This window comes from Ailuropoda melanoleuca, chromosome 20, assembly GCF_002007445.2.
Source record: "Ailuropoda melanoleuca isolate Jingjing chromosome 20, ASM200744v2, whole genome shotgun sequence".
Taxonomy (NCBI): domain Eukaryota; kingdom Metazoa; phylum Chordata; class Mammalia; order Carnivora; family Ursidae; genus Ailuropoda; species Ailuropoda melanoleuca.
Window position 1 is genome coordinate 30,584,305 of NC_048237.1, and position 26,330 is coordinate 30,610,634.

The window sequence follows — 26,330 nt, forward strand, 5'->3', positions numbered from 1 at the left end:
GCAGTTCCTGCTCTCGCTGGTTGCCGGTCCCGGTGTAAATACCAAGCGTAATTTTCTGTTCATCTGCAGAGAAAGTAGCAGAAAAATGGTCACATGTGAGCAAAAGAGTTTGTTGCCTGGTAAGTGGTGTTGTGCATTCTTTTAGGACTTCCTTAATCCAGGAGATTTCAGATTTAAGATCTTCGAAGGTCTATATCCATAGGCCCTAGAGACCATTTTTATACTCTAACGACAGATTAATTATGTAAGGTGAAAGTTTGATGAAGATTCTACATAAAAGAAGTAAGCACGCGTGTCACAATATCTGTAGTAGTAGAGAACTTCATTTCCTAAGAAATACAAGAAGGATAGGTGCAAAGAGCTTTCTGTACCAGTTTCCCCAACTATGGAAAAACCATAGTTTGTATGCCAGAGATAATCTGTGCACAAATGGTATTTGTGAATGTAACCATTTAACAGTTTAAGCTCCCTTGTGGCCTTCTACTGAGTATAAATTTAAATCTTCACACCCTCAGGGTTGACTCGTTTTTTTAATTTTTAAAATTTCTGTGTCTTGTTTCACATCTAAATTGATCAATACTGTGCCATTAGAAATAAAAAGGAGGCTACCTTATTTAATATATGCTTTTTGGAACATCTAATTCTGATTTTAAAAATATATTCAACACAGGTCTTTCGGAGATACAGAAAAATAGAAGATTACATAATTATACTGTCTAGCCGTAATCACTTAACATTGGTGTATTTCAGTTTTCCTATGAATATTAAATACTCTGACCATATTAAAGGTACATTTTGCATTCTGGTTTTTATAATCCTTTTTCATTGCTATTAAACAGTTGGAGTAAACACAGTTTTGTCATGTAGAATTACAGGATCCGACTTAATCCTTTATTATTGAATATTTAGGCTATTTGCAGTTTTTGCCATTATAAATAATGACATAATTAACATCTTTGTGCATAAAACTCGCATTTCAAAATAAACTCCTGAGAATAGATCTCTCTAAATAAAATTACTAGGTCAAAGAACACGAGTACTTTTATAAGGGTGTTGATACATGTTGCTGAGTTATTTTCCAGAGATCAGACTGATTAACATCCTCACCAGAGGTGTATTAGACTGCGAGGTCACTTCAATAGTTCAGTAATTTTATTGGCAAATAATAATCCTTAATTTGCATTTCTTTGATTAGTGATGAGATTGAACATTTAAAAAGTGTTCATTAGCCATTTTTCGTTTTTTCTGAATTTTCTGTTCATGGTCTTTGCCAATTGTCTATTGTGTATCTATGGGGATGTCAGGTTTTTTTCCTTCTATATACATTTGCCTATTAAAGATATAAGTTTCTGTCATATTATTGCCAATATTTTTTTCTAGCTTTGGATAAATCTTATCATTTTTTATATGCAGAATTTCAGATTTTTGCATATTTAAGCATACCAATCCTTTTCTTTGTAATTTTTCCACTTTTTTTTTTCTTTAAGATCTTATTTATTTGAAAGAGAGCGGGCGGGGGAGGGGCATAGTCTGTCCTGAGCTGAGCGACCCTGAGATCATGACCTGAGCCGAAACCAAGAGTCCATTGCTTAACTGACTGAGCCACCCAGGTGTCCCACCACTGTGTTTAGAACATTGTTTTTTATATCCCTGAATCAGTGCTCAACTTTGTTTTCTTTAGTTGACGTGCACATTTATCTTTTATGTATTTCAGAATTTTGTGGTGGAAGTTGAGCTGCAGCTCTGAACACTTTTTTTTCCTTTTAGTTAGTTGGTTTCCTTACAGGATTGATCGAATAATCCAATTTCTTTCCCATTGACTAGTGGTACTTTCTTCTATTTCTTACATAGCCAAGGTTCTATTTCTGGAATATTTCTTCTGTTCCACTGGTTTTGGTTTTTGTTCTCAAGTAATACATTGTTTTAATTATCATAGGAATAACACTTAGTTCTCTCTCTTTTCCTACAGTTAATACTCCTTATTTCTAATTCAGTGTTTTTAGTTAGGCAAGGACTTTTGGAACAGTGTTTAGTAAAAATGGTAATAATCATCTTATTCCTGGTTTTTAATACAATGCTTTTACCGTTTTATCTTTAAGTAATTGTGGGAAGGAAATACTCTTCTTCGCTCTTAAAAACATGAATTTGGCTAAAGAAGCTTATCAAATGCCTTCTCAGTATCTGCATGGAGTGTGAATTTGGAAGTTGTTTATAAAGTGAGTTTTTGTGAGTGAATCACACTTTGCGAGAACTTACATCGCACATTTTGAAGTGTGTCCCTAGAGAAAATGCTTAGACCTCAAGCAAAATACATTTTTTGATGCCAGAATCTTTCCTTTCCCTCAAAGACAGTAGGACATTTTCTTAATGACCACATAGAAAAACCTCTTCTTCAAGAAGAAAGATGGAGTTTGAGAATGTGTTCTTAGTGCTGGTGGCATCATTCTGAGGAACTCTTAGAAACAGTGTCCAAAAACTTTAAATTCTGGAGATCCTGAGGGAGAATTTGAAGTAGGATTCAGGGTCCTGCTACCAAATGGCTAGGTGCCTGGGAGATGCTCCTTGATTTGACTTGCGTGAACGTCTATTCCAGCACCAGTCCCGTTGAACTTGCTGGGATGATGGAATGGTTCTCTAGCCCTGCCGTCCACTGGTAGCCACTGGCCACATCTGACTGTTGGGCACTTGAAATGTGCCTAGCACAAAAACTGAATTTTTAATATAAGTTCAGTTAAAATTTAAATAGCTGCATGTGGGGACACCTGGGTGGCTGAGTTGGTGAAGTGTCTGACTCTTGGTTTTGACTCAGGTCATGATCTCACGGTGGTGAAATCAGGCCCTATGTTGGGCTCCATGCTCAATGGGGAGTCTGTGTGAGATTCTCTCCCTCTCCCTCCACCCTTGCCCCCAACCCCACCCCTACACACTCATTTTTGCGCACACACTCTCTCTATCTCTCTCTACAATAAAAAAATATTTTTTGAAGATTTTACTTGACAGCACAGGCAGGGGGAGCAGGGGAGGGAGAAGCTGGCTCCCCACTGTGTAGGGAGCCCAATGCAGGTGCTCAATCCCAGGACCCTGGAATCATGACCTGAGCTGAAGGCAGACACTTGACCGACTGAGCCACCCAGGCACCCTGAAAATAAAGAAATCTTTAAAAAAAAAGCAGTTGTGTGTGTCTAGTGGCTACTGTATTGGGTAATGTAAATTAGTAGACTTGGGAAGGAAATCTCTGTTCTGATTTCCGAATTCTTGATAAGATACTCCCCGTATTCAGATTATGTGCATGGTTGTTGACAGGCTTCTGGTATCCATTTGAAAAACAATGTGTTTGTGGTCATTGGCAAGTTAATGTATTCATGGTGAATGTGAAGGACTTTTTCCTTTTGCAGTTGGGGGTTAATATGCCAAACCAAAACTAACTTGTAGATCATAGCTTCGGTAGCACTGAAGGTTGGTTGGTACAGAAATCGTTTACTACGGCCGCTCAGAAAGAAGCCCTCTTGGGTAATTGACCTGATTGACCTACTCCTTCTGCTGTTAGAAAATGTGGTTTTACAGGGATGTACTGTATGGTGACTAACATAATGTAATAAAAAAAATTAAAAAAAAAAGAAAATGTGGTTTTAGAGCGTGCTTCCCTTTCTTGAAATAAACTGGATTTTATATATATTCTAATATTTTCTAATCTTGTACTTCAGCGATTATACGTAGGTCTTCTAGAAATTAAAGAATCTTTAGGATGTGAAAGAATGTGAGTCCATGTAGCCGCAACGTGCGTGATGTGAAGCCACCACTGGCTGTACACTTTATAGTTCATTGAAGTATATTTGGTGTAAACCCTTCCCTCCCCCACCCCATTCTGTCCTGGGTAATTGATTAAAGTGAATATATTTTATAACCATCTTGAACTTAGTTGCTACACACAATATCAATTATATATCTCCTAATTTGTCAGGGCATTGCCCAACAAGTTTTCAAAAGTTGGGTTTGCTTGCTCTGACACGTCTATATTTCTAGGAATTTCTAAATTCCATGTGCGTATGCTAAAGGCTGAAAGTAAACATTAGTAAAGGTTACATTGATGTGATTCTTTTTAGGAGAAATTTTGAAAAAGGAAGCGATTTGAAGTAATTATTTTAGTAGTTAGGAGTAGTTTTAACTTATGAGAAGAGATTCCAATGCTAGTTTCAATTTCTGGCTTTAATTCTTCGGGCCAGTAATAAAATCTTTGTACATCAGGTTCCTTATTTGAAATGCCCAGAGCTTTAGTACGTGTTAGATGCTGCGCCCAGTGCTAGTTTTAGACGCCCCCTTTTCTGGCAACCTTTGAAATGCTCAATTTTTAGAGGCCTCTTACTATGGTGGAAGTTGTATATAAACGGATTTAAAAGAATCAGTGCTTTGCCAAATAGACATAAAAGATATAGGATATAATTGCTAAATTTGATTTTTAGAGACTAAGACCTTATATACACTTATAGCTTATTTGAGGGACCACAGCTTTGATGTAATTTATGGAAAAGAAGACCTACAATTTGATATTTCATCCCCCTCTTTAAAAAGTATACTTTTTTTTTTTAAATAAGTTTTCCTTAGTTTAAAAAGGGACACGTTTGGAATTTTAATCTTCTTCCTTCAGAATGGAAGTCTTTATATATAGAACTTTGGGCATATATAGGATGTTTTCTTTGTCTTTAGCCCAAAGTCTTTAGGTATGGAGGAGGAAGCTACTTATGTTAATTTGCTTTTGAAATTCAGAGCATCATTTCTTTTTTGCCCTATAATGCTGAGTAACAAATCCTCCCCAAACTCTGACTTTTCAAACAACCGATTTATTCTCCTGAGTCCGCGGGTTGGCTGAGAGGACTCTGTGTTAGGCGGTGTTGGAGTAGCTTTGCTTCGTGCTGCCTGCGTGTGGTTCGGATCTCCTCCGAGTGTGTCTCCCCCTTGGCAGGCTGGCCTGGACGTGGGTTTCCTACGGCCACGTCCGAGGTGCCGGAGGGTGATCCCAACTGCCAAGCGCATCTCCAGCCCCTGCTCGCATCTCACTGTTAGCCTCCCTGTGGCCCAAGCCGAAGTCCAGGGCAAGGACATTACCGGAGCTAGAAAGTCATGGCTCAGGGGCTGTCCTCAGGGAGGAGTGAGGACGTGGGACCTGTGCTTCAGCCTACCCCATACAGTTCACAGGCCGGATCCTCTTAACTTAGGGGATGACAGGCTAAAATGAGCAAAGGTTAGAGTGATGGAGAAGGAACGTTGGGGATTTGATTTGTTTTCCAAAATGATGGACGTAAAGAAGTGTAGAGTGTAAGGTGGTACTAATCCAAGAACAAGATAAATCTTTACATGATTTTTGAACTGTGCAAATCTTGTAGTGTATCAGATCCTTTTTTCTTTTTTTTTTTTTTTTTTTTTCCCCCTTNTTTTTTTTTGCCACACTTCGGTTTTTTTCTTTGTGATCTTTTTCTTTTTTAGGAACCAGGTTACTAAAAGAGTAATACTTGAATGCTCACCTAATAAGGTACACAAGAGACTCTGCCGTAAAGCACTGAGATTAATACACGTTTAGTTGGGTGTGTTTTGGTCTGGTGGTGCCAATGGCAGAATAAAAGAAGTAGTCTTAGATGTTGTGAGAATAACATAAATAACTTTCCGTATTCCTGATGCTTTGCATATCTTGAAGTATTCAGTGGAAAATGCGCTGCTGTTGGCCCTCCAGCAATGCTTAAAAAATCAAAGATTCAATACAGTAAAAAAAAAAAAAAAATCCTGTGTGATTTAGTGACGGTACCAATTTGAAATGAAAAAGGGAGGAGAAAGATTTCAGTCCCACAAATGACAAAGTATTCGAGGATAATGTTCTTTTCATAAACCATTCCTTTGTTTTTGAGGTAGACTGGATTTGCTTTGCGAGTTCATTTTCTTTTGAATGGCCTGGTTGGAGAAAGAAACACCTGGGGAGGTGTGACCCTCCCTACAGGAACTGAGTAAATGCCAGAAAGAATGGAGTGGTGGCCCAGAGGCCAGTGTAGGCTGGGGTCCCCGCCTCTCCTGAGCTCCTCCCCCAACACACTGCCGCAGAATCCAAAGGTAGACTGTTAGGCCTTCCTCCTTTAGGGGGAAGGACAGTAAGCTTCTGAGAAGTTCAGGGACGTGGGCAAAGTCCCCCTGGGATGGGAGCGTGGCCCACCAGGGCTCTCCCTGTCCCTCCTGCAGAGGGGCTGGAGGAGAGTGCGTGGGTGTACAGAGCCTGGAGGAACAGCCTAAGATCTCCTGCTGTGGGGGCAGTACTGTGTTCCTGATAGAAAAAACTTCTAATATTTTACCTTGGGAAATATTTTGGTATGGGGAAGCTAAAAACAAAAACAAAAAACCCCTCAAGATAAGAAAAAGGCAACCTGGAAATCTAACTGAAGATCTGGGAGGCTTTTGGAAGGGTGATGGCTGTGAAAGCCTATAGTTTCGTGAAGCACCACAACCTTCACCTTCCTGAGCCGGGACCACGGTGTTCTAGCTGGGTGAGATGCCTTCTGTGTCCATCCGCACTTGGAATGCTCGAAAGAGGCTTGGGAATCTTTAAAATTGAGTTCGTAATTTTATGTTGCTCTCTCTGTAGCTGAAGAAACAGGCCCGTTTTCGGTAGGTTCCCTGCCCCGGGCAGGAAAGAGTGGGAGCTGGAGCTCCTGTTTGCGGATCCCTGCACCACTGTCGTTATCCCCGCGCTCACGTGGTCACTGTGTGCTTGAGCCCCCTCCTCGGTTTTAAGGTGCCATGTAGAGGTGAAGGGGCTTATCCAAATAAAAAGGGAACTTCTCGAAAAGCATCCCGTCAAAATGGTGTGAGTTATAAAGGGAAGATTAACCCGTGCCGTGGCACAGGTCTGGTGTAGCAGATAGCTCCTAGGGTTCCCTGATTCCAATCCCACGTGCAGGGCGTGGCAAGACCCAATGCTGGGTCCCGATTCAGAACTTAATGATCCGATTTATTTTTTCACGTTGTGTTCTAACTCCCTTTCATTAGCATTTATTAGTATTTATAGTTTTTCTGCCTTCACCTCCCTGTCTCAAGAGGCAAGATCTCTTGTGAGTATCCTTAGCCTCTGGCTCTGGGGCTTGACTCACCCCAGGCACCTCATGGGTTGCATTCTTGAGTGCATATATTGTTTCTCATATTGATTGGACCTTAAGTAGACACTTGAAGCAAAGACCATTTCCAACCAGAAATGGGACATTGAGAATTCTCATTTTTAGGCCAAACCCAGGAAGATTTTCTGAATGAAGTGATGTTGAAAGAGCTGCAGCAGGTAATCAGCAGGGGGGAGAGAGAGACTGTTCTGGTGCTGCCATAATTAGTTCTTTGGCTAGAAAGGAATGTCGGTTTACAAAGCCCTACACTGTGCAGCATTTGTTAGGCACAGAGGAATAAGCACTGTTGGGTCCCAGGGCTTTGTGTATAATGTTCATCAGGGCAAGGCAAGTCCAGATGTGTTCTGACAGAGTAAACCGTGAGTTGGGTCTGTAATCATCAGGCTGGTGTCAGGCCCTTACGGGCTTACGTGCATTTTCTTGCACTTGCACAAGTGCATTCACTGTCCTGTGAGCTGGTGTGTGCTGTCGAGGCAGGTGCCACACTGCAGGTGTTGATCAGACCCTGTGCCCTGTATCCGAGCTCGCCTGCAGTGTCCCTGACTTGTTCCTCTGCAGTGTACGGTTTACTTTGGCTACAGTAGTTGCTCGCTGTTTATCTGTGCCAGTGACAGAAGTGCTGCTTCGGAGGGAGGGCAGAACGTTCAGCCTGCGGCGGGAAGCCGGGCTGCCTCTGCAGGGCGGTCCTGGGGTGCCGTACCCCACATCCCCTTTCCCATTTCCACGTGGGTGCCGCTCTAAGTTCAGGCTGGTGAAGATCAGACGTGATGCTTCCAAAATGGGATGGGGAGCCCCTGGCATACCTCTCTTGCTGGTTCCCGTAGAAAATTCTTTCTGACAAATGCATCTTTTAGGTGGCAGGCATCTCCTCAAGACTGTATCTTGGTGTTGTATGCCAAGAAATGCCTTGGATTTAAAAATTGTCAGCATCTCCTGGGAAGAATGACATTTGGAGTCCGACAGAAGCAGATGTGGAGTAGGGTTCTGTCCGCCCTCTCCTCGCTGTGCAAGTCTGTGTGTGGATTTCAGCCAGTCGAGCCTGTTACCTGTCCACAGAGGGTAGTAATGCCTCCCTCATGGTAAATGCACAGCAAATGCTAGTGAAAACGTGTGAACCCTGCATTTTAAACCAGGAAAAACCCTCGATTTGTGAGGTTTCTTACACAGGTTTTTTATTGTCATTCACAGCATCCAAATACCTTTATTATTAAGACCGGCTATTTGCCCTGCATATACGAAGAGTTAAATTTTCATCGCACACTTAATAAATAAGTGGATGTTTTTAACATCTCCAGAATTTTTTTTTTTTAAACGGGAAGCTTGAAAAACAACTTGTGGGTTTCAGTCCAAATACTCCTGTTCAGCTAAAACAGGGGGCAGAAACTCTTGGTAATACTATTTTCTACAAACTTAGTGGCTGAAGTGCTTGCCAGGCCAGGGAACATTCTGATCTTCTTCGTTGGAATGATAACTTTGTGCCTTTGTTGGCAAAAATCACATCTCTCCTCCACCATATAAATGATGGTCCTTCTCTCTTGTCCTGTGGTCGCCCTGGGTGGGTCTCAGTGCCTGGGTGCTCCTGCACTGGTGTGCTGTGTCAGGCACTGTGGTTGGACTGGACATTCCCTGGGGAAGCCGGGCTGAAGGGGAAGGGTCTGTGATCAGGAAGACGTGACTGTGCTTGACAGATCAGGGGACAAAGGAGAGGCTGTGATCAGGGAGAAGGGAGTATTAGGGCTTGTTCCAAGCTCCTATTCCTGTGTAACCAACTGCCCTCAACTTAGTGGCTTGACACAGTGATGTTCTTATTTACTGCACCGTTCTGTGAGTCAGGAATTCGGGCAGGGCTCCGCTGGGCTGTTTTTCTGCCTCACATGGTATCGTGGTCACTTGGTAACAGTTTGCTGGGGGATAGGCCGGTCCGGAAGGTTCAAGACTGCTTCATTCATGTGACCGGTGCTTGAACGGGGTGGTTGGAAGACTGGACTCTGCTGAGCCTGCTGACCGGAGCGCCTGTGTGTGGCCTCCCCAGGATGGTGGTCCCAGGTCTCTTTCTGTGGCAGCTCAATGCTCACCGAAGACCCAGGCAGAAACCGCAAGGTTCTTTCAGACTTGGCTCGGAAAGTTTCAGAACGTTACTTCCTCCACGTCCTGTTGGTAAGCGAGTCCCTAAGGCCACCCCAGGTGTAGGGAGAGGGGACTTAGACTTCCCCTCTCACTGGGTGAAGTCCTGGGCATCTGTGGTCCTCTCCGATCTGCCACATTGATTCGAGAGCCAGTGGGAAACTTTTAGGGTGGGGTGGAGGTCAGAGAGGGTGGTGGCAGGACACGTGACCAAATGTACTTTTTGATTTGGGGCAAAGATCATATGCTAGTGAATTGAAGAGTCCGAGAGTGTTGGAAGCAGGACAGTGCGTGGGGAGCTCTCTGCTGAGATTCTCTGCCGTGAGGAGAACATGGGATGGGAGGGGAGGCTCAGAGTGAGACCCAGGGTCTAGGGGCTGGTTTGGGTTTACTTGTTCACTCTGGAGATGGATCAGGTCCCCACTGTCCCGGTCTTCCAGATCATGGGTAGTACGTTTTTCTTCTATGAACTGGCCTTTTAACTGCTTAAACACTGTTAATTCTCTTGTCTTCAGTGATACAACTTTCTCCTGTTCCTGGTCCTTCTGCCTATGACTAAGAAGGGGTTATTTCTTTAAATGGTTGCATTTTCTAGGGTCAGTCTTTGCCTTCTGGTCCTTAACTTCTTTATTTGGCACTTTTGCTGGGCGTATCTCGTTTATGCTTGTGATTTCAACTGCCACACTTGTAGTATAAAAGCCCTCCGGGTCTGTAAGTTGTCTCACCTCCCGAGTGGCTTTCCCTGGATATCCCTGTCATTCCTGTCCTGCTTCCTAATAATGCCATCCCCCTGGCCGAGGCCACAAGCCTGTATGCCGTTACCTTTCTCTGTCCCTCCACCCTGTGCAGCCAAACAAGTCCCCAAGTACTCTTGATACTTGCCTTCAAAACCCTGGTGCCCGGTCGTGGCTGCAAGTGCACATCCCTGTGCTGCTCTGACAGCCCACGCCTGGAGCCCTGCACCGGGACTGCGGACTCAGAAGCTCTCGAGACTTAGGCGTGCATCGCTTGGTAAAGCTTCCCTGGAGGTTCTGATGCTCACCTGGCACTGAAAACAATGCTCTGAGCTCCTCTGATCTTCCACCTCCTTTCCTCGCAGCTTTGGTTTAGGCCGTTAATGTTTCCTGCAGCTATCAGGACCAATTACCACCGAATGGTGGCTCAGGATGGCAGAATGGGTTCTCCTGGTTCTCTCCAGTTCCTCAAGTCTGGAACCACGGTGCTGCCAAGGTCATGCTGTCTCCGGAGGCTCTGGGGGGCAGGGTCCTTCCTTGCTTCTTCCCACTTCTGGTGGCTGCAGGCGGTCCTTGGTTTATGATTGTCCAATTCCAGTTTCTGCCTCCCTTTCTGTTCACGTGGTCCTGTGTGTCTCTTATAAAGGCCCTTGTTACTGGATTTCGAGCCCTCTGGTAACCTAGCATGATTTCCTCTCCAGAGCTTTAATTACATCTGCAAAGACCCTTTTTCCAAAGGATCCGGGACATGGGCCCATCTGTTAGGGGGCCACCGTTCAACCCACTATACTTCCTGTAGTTCGGCTAGTTCTGCCATCTGATCATCGGGACCCTAGTCTGGCTGTCCATCCGGGACCCTAGTCTGGTTGTCCATCCTGCGCCATGCTGCTTCAGCAGTTTACTGCGTGTCTGATCACGTTAGTCCTTTGCTTACATCTTATCAGCTCCCCTTTCTTCAAAAAAGCCATGCCCTCATGGAGCGCCCAGCTCTTGTTGTCGCCTGGCTCCTGCCTTTTACCCTCTTGACCCGCTGCTTCTCTCCCCTTGAACTGGATGCTGTCACAGTGCTGAACTACCTACCCCTTGCCTGTGTGCGTACTAGTGCCCTACATTCCCGGTCAGTCTGGTTCACGTTTCGAGGCCGTGCACATATTGTCTCTTCATGACGCTCTCCCTGATGCCTCTTCCCACGTGCTCTGTGCACGAGTGCATCTTGTTGCATTCAGGTCTTATCACACTCGTTCTGTGCCTTTCTCTGCTCTAAGTGGAGAGATCTGAAGACCAGGAAGCCAATATTCATCACAGCTCTGGGACTTGGCATTTTTAATATTGAATGAAGGACCATGTAGCTTCACCTAATTAGAAACGTGTCTCATTGGACACTGGTTTTTCCACCATCGCCTTAATTATTTCCAATAGGATTTTTCACCGATCACTGTTTGGCTGTGTTGAGTGAGTGGGGAATCTGTATGTAGACTGGCGTAGTGTTTGCTTAACCTGCACTATCTGCATCTGTGCTCAGGTAACTTAAAACGTTTCTGCATATGTTAAGGTGCTACTAGTTTTGTGGGTCCCCCCCTTTATATTAGATAGGACTTCGGGGTGTAGATAGCAGAACCAACTTGAGTTAGCGGAGCTAAAGAGGATGCCATGAACGAGGGTCAGCATACAGCGGGGCCAGCAGGAGCCCTGAGGGTCCTCTTTGTCTCTGGTTGCCGGTCTCTGTTCAGCTGCTTCGTTCCTGGCTTCTCTGCCGCTGCTTCATGTGACAGGTTGGGACATCCCCAGAGCTGACGCACTTAACATCACACAGCTCTGGCCATCCACAGACGTGAGCTGGTTTTCTCTCCGTCCCGGTTTTGTGTTTTCCACAATGAGCTTGTCCTTGGCCAACATGGGCCAGATGTGCACCTGCAGCCATTCAGCTCCAGTGTGGTGGGGAGGGTGCTGGCCTGGCCATTTCATTCAGATGGGGCGCGGGGGCTCACCTGAGGCCATTGGCGGGGGGTTCCTGAGAAGGGCGTGTAGTTGTGAGTGGATCCCTAAAAAGGCATCAGACACCCTCTTGCTGGTTAGATCTTCTCAGCCAGCAGTGTGTGGTTGATGGAGTGGGGGGCTGGGGAGACGTGAGAGGCACAGGAGAAACCCTGCCCAATCTTGTACTCTTTGCCTCTAGGCCTCAGCGGGGAAAATACTCCTCTAGCTGTTGAGAGTCCTAGCTTTAATTGATTTACATATGCTTCTCTTAATCCAGAATGTTTATCTTGATTTAAGTGATCGGGGAATCTATTAAAACAAAGTGGGTTTATGACGGCCGCTTACTCATGGATACATTCATTATAGTAGCGATCACATGAGTAAGAAAACAGTGCGTGTTTTGATCTGGCCTCAGAAAAAGGAGACTCGGAATCAATCATCTCTGTATTCTAGAGACACTTTTATGTAGCTGATGTTCCTTTGTGATGGAAATGGAACAGATTAAAAACACAGCAGGAATAACTTCAAGTGATAATTTAAATCCATTGTCAAACTGTAGCTACCAAATTATAAAACAAAAAAACTCTCCCAAGTTTTACTGGTGGCCCCTCAGCCGTACTGGCCACCATGTTCTGGGTGTGGCCGAACTAGAGGCAAAGGCAACACTTTAAAGATTAAAAGAACTTCCCCCCAGAAGGGGATGGAGAGTAGTCCTGTCAGCGTGGCGACAGGAGACATTGGTCAGAACATACAGGGACCCATTAAATCCAGAGTTAGAAATACAATTGAAAACAGAAATACGAAGTGCAATCCTGCATTTCTTTTAAACACTGGTATTAGTTTAAGGTCTTAATGCGGGAAATTTGTGTAAGGACATCGTTTTCCAGATGACTTTTTAAGTATTGGACATTTTGGACTAAAACTCTCCCCCCCCCACTTCTGGGTCTCTTTTATGGGCAACCTTCTTGTGAAGTCCTACTTTATGTTTAATTTTTACACGGTATTTTTGCTCACCTGACAGCTTAAAGGTTCAAATAGAAATGAGAATGAATGCAGAGAATTAAGAACTTTCAAGACTGCAAGTAACTAAATTTGGTCTTCTTACAAATAAAGATCCTTAAAGACATTAGCATGATTTGGGAGTGAGAGATGAGGTTTAATTAGTATGCTATTTTCTAACTAGTTCATTTAAAAATATTTCTTGAGTGTTTCTCTGGGGTCCATTAGAACAACGCTTGCTAAATTGAGCCAGCACTAATACAGCCTCTGCAGAATTCTCATTTGCTTATTTATACTGTCTCTTTCCAAAAAGATTTGAAGAGTCTGACTTTATAGAATAGGAAACCTATAATTACTTTGTACATCACTCTTAAATTAAGTTTCTGGAAGTGATTTGAATTTCATTACAGCTGAAGTCTGTTTTGCAGCCCATTCCTTCTGTGGGGTGTTTAGTGGGTGATTTTTTTTTTTTTTTTTATGACCATCCCTGTCTTTTCTCTTAGTTCCTCTTTTTTTTTTCCTTAAAACTTGAAAAGTCTACAAATACATGACCTTTCTTTGTTTATAGGTACAACGGTGCTTTACCTAATGGAGACCGAGGCCGGAGGAAAAGCAGGTTTGCTCTCTATAAGCGGCCGAAGGCGAATGGAGTCAAACCCAGCACAGTCCACGTGATATCCACGCCACAGGCTTCCAAGGTAGGTGGCTCCCGCAGAACTGGGAGGCCTGGGCAGGTGGTGACTCGTGGTCACTTCTTGTCTCGGCTGCTCTTTTTTAGTTGCTTTTCTTTTTTTCTCTTGGTGGGACGGTTGCTCAGTCATTGAGGCCAGATAGTTTTTGTTGGGAAGGGCTGTCCTGTGCTTTGTAGATCAGCCGCATCCCTGGCTTTGACCCGCTAGGCACCCGTAGCGCGTCATCCCCACCCCCGACTGCCACTGCTGTTGGGACGACCGAACAGGTCTCCGAACATCTCCACGTGGCCCCAGAGTGGTGGGCTGGGCAAACCTGCCCCTCCCGCCCGCTCCCCCACGGTGGACTGCTCACTGCTTGGGACATAGTGGAACCAACATATGTCAATTTAAAACAGTTGTGGTTGAAAGATAAGCGATACTCTTTATCCTAAAGGGTTTTTGTATTGAGTCTTAGGAACACCTCATTAAGGGTTGTTATTTTCCTCCTATTTGAGTAGTAGTTTTCACATAATCTGCATGTGCGTGGAGTTGAATTTGGGTGATTATTAGAAAGACTGGAAGTAAACAGAGCTAAGTGCCACGAGAAGTTTACTGTATCTCTTCTCATAGGTTTGAAATACATAAAACGTTAATTTTTATGACTGCTTTATTTTCTTTTTCTATAAATGGGGGAAAAAAACTTGAGTTTCCGTTCTGGTTGATATGTTCCACGTATTTAGATAGGACAATTTTCTAATTATTTAACATGTGATATAGTTTCCTTTTCTATAAAAATTATATTCCCCTGAAGTATTTCGTATGGTGAATTGGCTATATGTGTTTATCATAATGGGTTTGGACCATCTGGAATAAATAAGACTTGATTCCCATTTTTGCTGAAAACCCAAAGTTCCAAGGGAAATGAATAGCTTCAAGGAAGCATGTGTGGTATTTATACTCCGTCCTAGGAACTGATCACCTTCGTTAATGTTTTTATTTAAGGGGCGCCTGGGTGGTGCAGTCATTGGGTGTCTGCCTTCGGCTCAGGGTGTGATCCTGGCGTTCTGGGATCGAGCCCCACATCAGGCTCCTCCGCTAGGAGCCTGCTGCTTCCTCTCCCACTCCCCCTGCTTGTGTTCCCTCTCTCACTGGCTCTCTCTGTCAAATAAATAAAATCTTAAAAAAAAAATTAAAAATTAAATTAAAAAAAAGCTTCCTGTTGCTTTTTCCAATGCCATGGGAAAAGTTTGTTAGGATGTACCAGTTAAGGTTGTCTTGCATTAATGAGGGAATGGTTAGACCCAAAAATATCAAACACCAAGGAAACAGGAAAGATTAATATTTAGCAGCCACGTTTTTGGCTAGAGAAAGGGAAATTAAGTTCTAAGAAGGGAAGGACGCTTGATACGGAAAACAAAGGAAATGAGCCTTACAAAAGATTCTGAGGAAAGGGGAAGTGAAGTAACAATCTTGGAAGGTTAAGGAAGTAAGAGAAATATTTCATAGTTGAAAAATAATTGGAAGATACCAAGACAAAAGTTTTTAAGCGTGTGATCAGCACCAAAAATGCTCTGATGGTACAGACCCGGTCCTCACATTTGTCTGTGGGTTGGCGTTTGTCTTTCCTTCCTCTAGCTCTGTACCTTTATTTTCCTTAAGCTTAGATTTGCTATTGATACAATGGCTTCAGATATTTAAGAACATTTTATAGACATCTTTGACTACTCAGGCCTCGTGTTGTGATAGAATATGAAAGACAGCTGGAATTTGAAATCGATCTTCTGGTAGCTGCTATCAGAAGATCAGTGACTTTTCCCTTATTCATTACCCACCTCCATCGGCTCCAATTTTAGCTTTTTATAAAACTTGAATCTTTTATACCTGGGTTTTACCTGAAGTTATTTAAATTCTAAAACTTCTGGTCTCAATTTGTGTTTATGGTCTGTCTACACTGCTAGTAGTAGGGAAATTGGTCTTTGGTCTTGTAACCTGGGAAAAACCTATATTCTTGGGGCCTTGGTTTCCTCCTCTACAAAATGAAATGAGTTGGCTATCGACAGGAGCCATGCTGAGTCAGGCAGGATACTTCTGTTATAAGCAACACATGAGTCTGGCTTGGAAAAAACAAAAATGAAGAAATTATTAAAGGCTAGAGGGTAAGAACAGCTCAGAGAGAACCATACCATCAGCAGGGGTTAATGTGGACATTCTTGAGAGATTGTTATAAAGTGATTTGGCTCCAACTACCTTCTGTCTCTCTTCGAGGTTTTTAATGTCAGGAAAGGGACTCTGCTAGGCCTTGCCGGGGTCAGTCAACTGTGACTAAGGGAGAGGAGTAGACCAGACACTTACTGTGAGTGGATCAGCTATCCCTTACTGCCTTTCCCTCTGCATCTTCTCCTCCTGGTACCTTGTACATTGAGGGCCTCATGCACAGAATTCCACCCTACCTGAGCCTAGCACCTTGGTCACAAGTTCCTCACTCCTTCTGTTCCCACCCCTGGTCAGCTGTGCCCTACCCCTCCTGCTGCCACCTGCTCTCTTGATCCCTAGACAAAGTCTCTTATACATTTAACCTTTCCTTCAAATATTCCTCCTCCTGCCTCGCCTTAACTAAACGCTGATTTTTTGTTTGTTTCCACCGATACAGTCTTATTCCTCTATTTTTTTTACCCCCATCTTTCCAGTTTATGGAACTAGAAATGATTTCATTCTGTTTCTGTTGCAGTCTGTTCTTTAACCCTACATAATTGAAGTAAGCTGCCTCTTCCCCTGCATCTCTTGACCTCACTGACCTGCAGTCCACTCTCCCGCACATTTCAGTGATTGCATGCCTCACCCCATCTGTCCCCTAACCCGTGTTAAACCATACACTGGCATCCGTGGGTCATAATACTTTAACTCTTCCCCTTTGACTGTCCCATCACTTTTCCCCCTGATACAGTGTACCTTAGAGTCCATTGTCACTTGAAAGTGACTGTGCTCTCCAGTACATTCTACTTGTGTATACATAGGTTTTCTTATCTAATCTTAAGACCTCTAGCCCTTCAGCCTGTCCTCAGCTCTGTTGTTAGCCCACTTGGGTTTTCCAGTTATGCGTTGCATTTACCCTGGATTCCCTTTCTCTGGTACCTGTTGGCACCCCTCTTTGAGTCTCTGCCTCTGGGCCCATCCCAGGCCCTGCTGGCCTGTTTTTACTTCTTTCTTGCTCACCCATTTCCTGTCAGAATGCCAGGGTATGTGGTGTACTTGGCAAAAGCTGTTGGACCTGAATCAGCCGTGGTTTGTCTGCTCTGAAATTTTCTGATTCTGCAATATGGGTAAGGAAAAGGTCATCTTTAATTTGGATTTGTCTACGGCAGACCTAGAAGGGCAGGTGTGGTTCCCATAGTTAATCAGGAGGCCAAGTGCTGATATTCTATGTTGTTTCTTCCCTCTGCCGCACAATCTGGGGTCACACTGAGGTGTACCCCCTTGTGGATAGTAGTGGCTGCTGGAAAATGGGGCCTCTCAGTCTTCCGTGCATGCCGTTGTCCATGCAAAGTCCAAGGAGGATGGCAAGTATGGGCTAGTGTTGTGTAATCTGTTTGTATAATCCCTCCTCGTGTGTGTATTTGCTCTTGAAATAGTAATACTCAGATATGTCCCCTATTATACAATGTGTTTAAAGAAAACCTAAAATAAAACCTTGTTTTACTTTTGGCAGTTCTGTTACATAGACCTAGAGCATTTAGCAATTTATTCACCATTCATTTATTCAACAAATATTTATCTAGCACTTTTCTGTGGCCAAGCGTCATGCTAGGGATTGGATCTATTGCAGTGTGCAGGGCAGGAAAAGATGACGGAGCTATGAGAACTAGGGGGGGAGCTTGGATGGGGTAGACAGGGCAGGACCTCTGAGGACACATGAGTTTTAAGGTGAGGGGTCAGGAGGAGTTAGCCAGGAGAGCAGAGAGATCTGGAACAGAGATTTGGGTTTTTCCTAAAAGGAAACATTGAAGGGTGGTAAATAGAGGACGTGGCATAATCAGACTGAGAATTGAAGTCATTTTTTGTTTGTTCATTTCCTTTTAAGGCTGTGGGGCAACTGTTTTGCTCCTAACCAGTAAATAGGATGGTGGTGGTGGTGGTGACTATTTTGTTAGCAACATGGTTTAAATTTAGTGACTTCGCTGAGGAGAACTCTTCATCATGGTTTTCCCTCATAGGCTGTGCTTTATTGAAATCTCCTTTTTTGGGCATTTTTACTTTTTAAAAGTGACAGACTATCACTTTGTTCCAGTTGGCATATTTCAGAATGGAAAATATCAGTGGTCTCGGAGTGACAGTTTAGAGAGAGGTCAGAATGGCTTCACGTGATCATTGCAACCAGGACCACTCTTGAGCTGTCGGTGCTGAGTGGCTCTCCTGGTTGGTACTGACATTCTTCTTTATCAGTGATTAATAGGTAGTAGCTGAGACGTGGTAACATCAACTTCGAGGTAAACTCATTAGTTGAAGCTCATTTTGTAAGCTGTAGTGGGGTCTGCTTTTGAAGTACTGTCTGTCTGTCTGTCCATCCTGGGTCTCGGTGCAGTGGGTGGCCTGTCTCTGCTGCACGGTCATTCAGCTTCTGTACTTTAGAAATCCTCTGTTTATCATTATCCTCAGACTGTTTAATGCAGCTTTTAAATAGTTGGGCTTTTGTTTTTACTTTGTTTCTTTCATTGTTAATGGACTATAATTCTTGGGTTAGTGGTATCTGGTGTTGTTTATAAGTTCAAGAAATTATTTCTTATAAAGGGGCAATAAAGTTTGGATAAGTTTTATCCTTTTAGGTACCATAACCATGAATATTCCGAATTTGTCAGAAAAAAATTAGTAATATGCAGCCTACAATATCTTTGGGTTCTATACAAAAATACCAACCCAAGATAATTTGTATTTATAGAGTGGGACCCATCTTAATGGTTTTAACAAAATATAGACACAAACATCCTAATCTTATACCTCGAGGAACTAGAAATGGAACAACAAACTAAGCCCAAAGTTAGGAGAAGGGAGGAAATAACAAAGGTCAGAGCAGGAACACGCGGAGAGAAAAAAGACAATAGGAAAGATCAGTGAAACTGAGAACTGTTTTTTCGAGACCATAAAGACGAATCTTTAGACTCCCCAAGAAAACAGAACTCAAAATTAGACATTACAGTTGCTACCACAGAAATAACAAGGATCATAAGAGATTACTCTGAACAATCATATGACAACAAATTGATCGACGTAGAAGAAATGGATAAATTCCTAGGAACGTACATCCTACTGAGACGGCGCCACGAGGAAATAGAAAACCTGAACAGACCGATTACTAGTAAGGGGATTGTTCACGGGTTTGATTGCTAATTGAAAGTACAGGACTAGAAGACGTCACAAACGTTTAAATAAGAATTAATAAGAGTTCTCAAATTTTTCCAAAAAATTGGAGCGGGAATACTTTGAAACTTTTTTTTTTTTTTTTTTTTTTTTTGGGGCCAGCATTACCCTGATACCAAAACCAGACAAGGACTCTACAAGAGAAGAAAATTGCATACCAATATCCCTGATTGGACATAGATGTAAAAATTCTTAAAATACCAACAGACCAAATGCAACAGTACAATAAAAGGATCATATACCATGATCAAGTGGGACTTCCTCCTGGGACGCAAGAATGATTCAACATCTGCAAACCAGTGTGATATACTGCATTAACAGTAGGAGAGTAAGTCATATGATCATCTCAATATTAAGGAGAAACAGCCAAAATTCAACATGCATTTATGATTAAAAAAAGCTCAACAAACCAGGTACAGAAGAAATGTACCTCAATATAATAAAGGCCATACACGACAAGCCCACAGCTAATCTCATAGTCAACTGAAAAACCGAAAGCTTTTTCTCTAAGATCAGGAACAAGACCAGGATGGCCACTGTGGCCACTTTTGTTCAATACAGTACTAGAACTCCTAGGCAGAGTAGGTAGGCAAGAAAAAGAACTAGTCATCCAAATTGGGAAGGAAGAAGTAAAATGGTCTATTTGCATATGACATAATATGTATGGAAAACCCAGAAGACAACACCCAAAAACTGTTAGAGCTAAGACGAATTCAGTAAAGTTGCAAGATACAAAATCAGTATTCAAAAATCAGTGACAAACTCAGAAATTTAAAACAATCTCATTTGCAATTGCATCAGAAAGAATAAAGTAGGAATAAGTTTAACCAGGGAGGTGAAAGATGGGTCTACTGAAAACTATATGATGTTGATGGAAGAAACTGAAGACACAAATAAATGGAAAGATCATTCTTCCAGCCCATGAGCATAAACTAACATGGATGTCTATACGACCCAAAGCTTGTGTGGAACCACCCAAGAACCCGAATAGCCAAGGCAGTCTTGAAGAACAAAGCTGGAGACATTTTGCTCTCTGATGTCAAACTTTATAGTAATATCACAAACTTTATAGTAATCAAAACAGGATGGTATTGCCATAAGAAGATACACCTAGGTCAGTGGAAGAGAATAGAGAGCCCAGAAATAAACCCATACATATATGGTCTATTTTATTACAAAGGAGCCAAGAGTAATCAAAGGGGGAAAGATAGTCTCTTCAATAAATGGCATTGGAAAAGCTGGAGAGCCACATGCAAAAGAATGAAACTGGCCCCGTCTTAGACCAAATACCAAAACAACAACAACAAAAACTTAAAGTGGATTAAAAGCTTGAATGTAAGACCTAAAACTACAAAACTCCTAGAATAAAACGTAGGGAATAAGCTCCTTGACTTAGGTCTGGCAGTGATTGATTTCTTGACACCAAAAGCAAAGGCAACAAACAAAAATAAACAAGTAGGACTACGTCAAACTAAAAAGATTCTGTACAGCAAAGGAAATGATCAGCAAGATGAAAAGGCAACCTCAAGAATAGGAGAAATAGGATTTGCAAATCCTATATCTGATAAGGAGTTAATATTCAAAATCTATGAGGAACTCCTACAACTCAATAACAAAACTGTCTGATTTAAAAATGGGCAGAGGATTGGAATGGACCTTTTTCCAAAGACCTCCAAATGGCCAACAGGTATGCGGAAAGGTGCTCACGGACACGGATGATCAAGGAAATGCAAATCAAAACCACAGTGAAATATCACCTCATGCCAGTTAAAATGGATGTCCTCGAAGACGAGAGATGAGTGTTGGCGAAGATGTGGAGAAGAGGGAACCCTCATGCACTGTTGGTGGGAATGCAAGTTGGCGCAGCCACTGTGGAAAACTGTACGGAGGTGCCTCAAACTAAACATAGGACTGCTCTCTGATCCAGCAGTCCCACTTCTGAGTATAAATCCAAAGGAAGTGAAAACAGCATCTCCAGGAGCTACCTGCTCTCCGTGTTCTTTGCAGCACTCTTTAGCAAGAATATGGGATCAACCTAAGTGTCTGTCAGAAGTCTGAATGGTTTATAAAGATGTGGTACAGAGTTGACCCTTGAACCACATGGGTGTTAGGAGTACCAGCCGCCCCCACCACCAGCCACGCAGTTGAAAATCTTCATAAAAGTTTTGACTCCCCCGAAACTTTAATAGCCTGCTGTCGACTGGAAGCCTTACTGATAACAAAAACAGTCATTTAAGATCTAGGCTGTATGTTATATGTGGTAAATACTGTGTTCTTACAGGTAAACTGGAGAAAAGGTTAAGAAAATCCTAAGGAAGAGAAACTACATTTACAGTACTACCATATGAAAGCAATCTGTATCTGTGGACCCACACAGTTCAAACCTATGTTGAAGGGCCAACTGTGTGTGTACAGTGTCATACCGCTCAGCCACGAGAAGGGGCATCCTGCCATTTACGACAATGTGGATGGACCTGGAGGGCATTATGCTAAGTGAAATAAGTCAGAAAGATAAATGCTACTTATCATTTATATCTGGAATCTGGAAACCTGAACCCCTAGAAACACTGGAATGATGGTACTAGGGGCCAATGGATTGAGGATATGGGGAGAGGCTGGTCCAAGTATACTTACACTTACGAACCTCCAGTTATAATTTGAATAAGTTTTGGCGATCTTATGTACAGCATGGTGATCATAGTTAATGAAACTGTTTTATGTACTTGAAAGTGAAGAGTAGATCTGAAATGTTCTCACCACACACACAAAAAATGGTAATTATGTGACGTCATGGAGGCATCAGCTAAGGATATGGTGGTAGTCATCTTGCAGTATAGAAGTGTGCCAAGTTAACGTATTGCGTGCCTTAAACTTAATGTTATATGCCAACTATATTTCAAAGCTGGAAAACATACAAACCTAAGTTTCAAAAAAAAATTGAAATAACTTCCAAAAACATTTTATCAAAGGGTATTGTTAAAGCAAAGGAAAAAAGAAAAGGTTACTTGAAATACCAACAGCATACTGCATAGTTTAAAATTTTCTGATTTCGTATTTATTGAGACTTCAAAAAACAGCTCTTGTCTGAATGTGCCGTGGCAGCTTAGAGTTGCAGTCTGGATTGTTGCAGGACATATATTAGACGAGAAAACAACTTCTTGGAAAGCTTGTAAATCAGGGCAGTAAAATTTCAGTCATTATTGACAAAGCTGCAACCATTTCACATAGAAGTGGCTTAACAATTTACTTAAAATACAATATTCAAGACTTCGAAGATAGCTGATAGTTTTTTATTTCATGGAGCTGGAAGGAACAGTCTGAAATATATTAAACTTTACTGTCACTCAAGAAGAATGGTTTCGGTGAGATGGGCAGCTTGTGGCATTATTGATGCAAACTGAGTTTGGAAATCAAAGACCTGCATATTCGCTTTAACAGAGATTGTGGGATAGCATTTAGATGATTAGATGCTTTAGGGGATTTGGCTTTAATACATGCTGTTCTGACTATTCTTCTTTCTTTGGTTTTAGAAGGAAAAAAAATCAATTATTAAAATGGGTAAATTTACTTGACAAATGGGTGATAGCATATGTAAAACCAAATACAGAAAATTGTGATAGAGTAGCAGAGAATATTGGAGAAGCAAATTAGAAATAAAGCAAAATATCCCAAGAGAAAAACGATTAAATTGTCCAGGTTACATGAGAATATTTATTTGGTAACATATCTGAAGAATATAACTAGCTTCCTTTTAATTAATCAACCTTTGGAGTTTGACCATCTGATGTAAAAGTAAGCCAGATAATTGAATAGGACAGTCCAGTAAGTGGTTTTCACGGCTTAGGTAATGAGAGAAATACTGAATATAAAAATCGTAATATTGGGGGTAGAAAATTATTGAACTGAATGGATACTAGTTCAACAGAAGTTAATAGATTTACCATGAGCAATATTATGTTACAGGAGAATCTCTCTATCAAGACTCCATTTACTCCTTGGCTTTCAGTTAAATGGGGGGAAGTTATTGGAAGAATTTGGTTTGTCATATGTAATCCTAGCTCAGACATTGCTTAGTTGACCATTACATCGAGTAAAGGATCACACCAGTAATATCGAACAATTAACAGATGACTTGGAAAGACATTAGCATGATTTGGTGAATGATTGGCGCTCTCACTTGCATGACTTAGAAACTAGTCTTATACTCTCTATAGTTTGTATTATTCAGACCATGGAATGTCTTAAAATTTTTTACTTATACACTTAAGTTATTATTATTCTGATTGTTATGTATTAGCACTCCTGATGAATAACTTTTATAAATCTATCTAGGTGATTATCTCATTTTATGCTTTACATAGTAGGAGTTTTAACATCAAGAATTAGCTATTAACACTATATTTCTATGTATTTTGGCTAACCAGTACTTTTACGGTTTTCTAAGGTTTTTGATGGCTTTGCCATTGCAAATCGTGTAAGTTTAGTAATTTGTGAGCTGTTCTTTTCCCTTTTTTTGGTTTAGCTTTGACTCCTGTTCACAAAGTAAACAGTAGCTTTTCTTATTTAACTACACTTTCTTCCAAATCCCCTCAATGTTGACCTCTCTGCTGCTGTGTGTAGGCTAGATAGCCTGCCTTGTACTGGCTGAGGATCTCAAACAGTAATCGTTGATCACCATTTCTCCATTTAGATTTGTGTGAGAGGCCTAAAAGTAGGTTTTAAGATATTTTATAGTATTCTTAAAATTCACCTTTGAGGTATGATTCACAGTGAATAATCCCAGAAAGTTGAAGTTGATTCAGAATATCACATTTTTCGTAGTTTTTGCTATTAACGTAGTTTAGCACTAACATTTTTGGTTTCTCTAATCCTTCTAACATATATTTTTATCAGTTCAAGCACTAACAATGGAGTTTTTTGTGTGTGTACAAAATTATCACAAGGTCATTGCTGCTGTCATTTCTGTTCATTGATATTTAATCTAAATCTGTGCTGTGCGGAGTGAGCCGAAGAATTACTGTTTTCTCCCAAAAGATACTTATGTCTTTTATGTACTTAAGATGCGGGTAGCAGCATAATGCTCCCTCCCCACCGAAGATAACCATGCCTTAGCGTCTGGGACCTGTGAATACATTATCTCACTTGGAAGAGGAGACTTTGCAGATGGAATTGAAGTCATGGAACTTAAAATAGGGGGGTTACATTGGGCCCACCCCAACAGTCTACAATAACCACAAGAGTCCTTAAAAGTGGAAGAGGAAGGTAGAAGACTTACAGAAATGTATGGGAAGAAGGGGTAGGAAAGTTTGAAGCATGAGCAGGACTCCACCTGCTATTCCTTGCTTTGAAGTTGGAGGCAGCGGCTGTGAGCCAAGGAATAAGGGCTGCCCCCCGAAGCCGAGAACCGCTCTGGCAGGCAGCAGCAAGGAAACCAGGACCTCTGCCCTCTCTGTCGCATGGAACTCAGTTCTGCTGATGTCCTGAATGTCCCTGGAAGCCATCTTACCTAGAGCCTCATAGAGGAACACAGCCCCCCTGTCCCCTTTCAGCCTCCTGAGGCTTGGGCAGAGAAACCAGCCAAGCCTGTGGACCAGCCGGTCTGTGAGATAACAGATCTGTTTGGAGCTGCTGTGTTTTGTGGTAATTTGTTACAGTAGTGTGAGAAAACTTATACTATTGTGGAAAATTAAATACAAAGTACTTTGTTTTACGGAGCAGCCCTTGACCTTGTATTGGGGGAAGTGACAGGCTGGGGAAGCCATCACGGAACTGGGAGGCAGGAAAAGAGGTTTCTGTTTCGTTTCTTTAGTTCTCTTGGATCCAGAGTGTTGGAGCAGCGTGTTGGAAAACTTGACTCCAGCACTCAATAACTTAATTATCAGTGTAATTACCTGCTTTACGGATATGTAATAATTTTACTGTTGACTTGATTCACATATTAGTTGGAAAAATCATATTTAATTTGTGTTGTCCTTAAAGCACACTTTCATTAATGAGTTGCTTTTAACATGTCAGTGTGGGAGAATACTTGTATTTATACTTACAATTATGCCATTACTCAGACTTATTTGAATTATGCCTGATTGGGGCACTTACACCCGTCCTGTCTTTCCATGGAGGAAGAGCATCTTTTCCTGTAACTTTCCTTTTTAAATACCTGGCACGTGAAAGTCGGAGGGGACCTTCTGCCCTCTAACTCCTCATTTTACACACGAGGGACTGGAAGTTCAGAGAAGGCCCGTAAGTGGTCCCCGGTCACCCAGCCAGATGTGGCGCCAGGACCAGGAATATCCGTCTGCTGCTGCAGGCAGCAGGTGGAGAGTGCCCTAAAGGACAGGGACCAAGCTGGGTATTCTGCTCCGGGTTCTCTTACCTCCCAGGAGAGTGCCTTGGAAAGTCCATTCATTTCTGAACTAGGAGTGCTGTCCAGATAAATGACTATGGTATTTGTTAGTAAAAGCGGAAGTTGCTTTGTCGCTTGGGGCTCATGAGCACTGCTAGGACAGGCTGTCCAGTCTGGAAGCCAGCTCTCTGCCCAGAGAGCCGTCTGCAGAAGGCACTGCGATGGAGGCTTGCATTGAGTTAGCTGGTTTGTTTGAAGTGGTACTTAAACCAGCAAGTAGTAAAAGCAACATCAAAATAAACTCTGTGCAGCTGAAAAGAAGTCATGACCTTGGAGGGAGGGTCACAGAGGTATCATTGACCGTCTTCAATTTGCCGGTGGCCTCTTTTGGGACACCTTTGCCTTTCACATTGAAGTGTGCTGTTGACCTTCTCTTTAGTGAAAAAGTATCTCAGCCCCTTTGAAGTCCTATGCTGCGGACTGATTCCCAGAGAAACCTACTTACAGGCTCTTTATTGATCACACCTATGTCGGGTGAGGCGTGAGTAAGTGGCTTCAGGAAACTTTGGGTTTTTTCTTAGCAGAGTTGAGTTAATGGCAGCTTAGTGGAGTCTGGCCCCAGGAGCTCTCCGATGGGTAAGCTCGTTCTGGCTTTGCTCTTTATCCTTATGTTGCTGCCAGGTGAGCCCTGTGGGACTGGCTCTGTCCTCTCTGCGTTGCAGCCTGACATTCAGGTTAAATTCCCCCGGTGGCCATGTTTTCCCTCACCTACACCTCTGACATTCTCATTTCTTAGAATGTGCTCTAGCCTTGAACACTAACCTGTACTCCCACCATCCTCTAAAACATGGCCCAGATGTCCTTTCCCCTAGGAACTCTGATACTTCTCATTCCTAACAACAGTGGAAAGTCCTTTTGT

General features: G+C 42.4%; 1 protein-coding gene across 2 annotated transcripts in view; it reads left to right on the plus strand.

Annotated features, from left to right (window-relative positions):
- PELI2 (pellino E3 ubiquitin protein ligase family member 2) overlaps window positions 1–26,330 on the plus strand; it is a 173,032-nt gene that overhangs the window by 15,307 nt on the left and 131,395 nt on the right. Inside the window, exon 2 of one of the 2 annotated variants that reach the window (XM_034648627.1) lies at window positions 13,554–13,683. In XM_034648627.1, the coding sequence (XP_034504518.1) occupies window positions 13,554–13,683 (130 nt within the window). Of the gene's footprint in view, window positions 1–13,553; window positions 13,684–26,330 lie in introns of those variants that run through there. The other variant, XM_019807336.2, reaches the window with a different exon arrangement.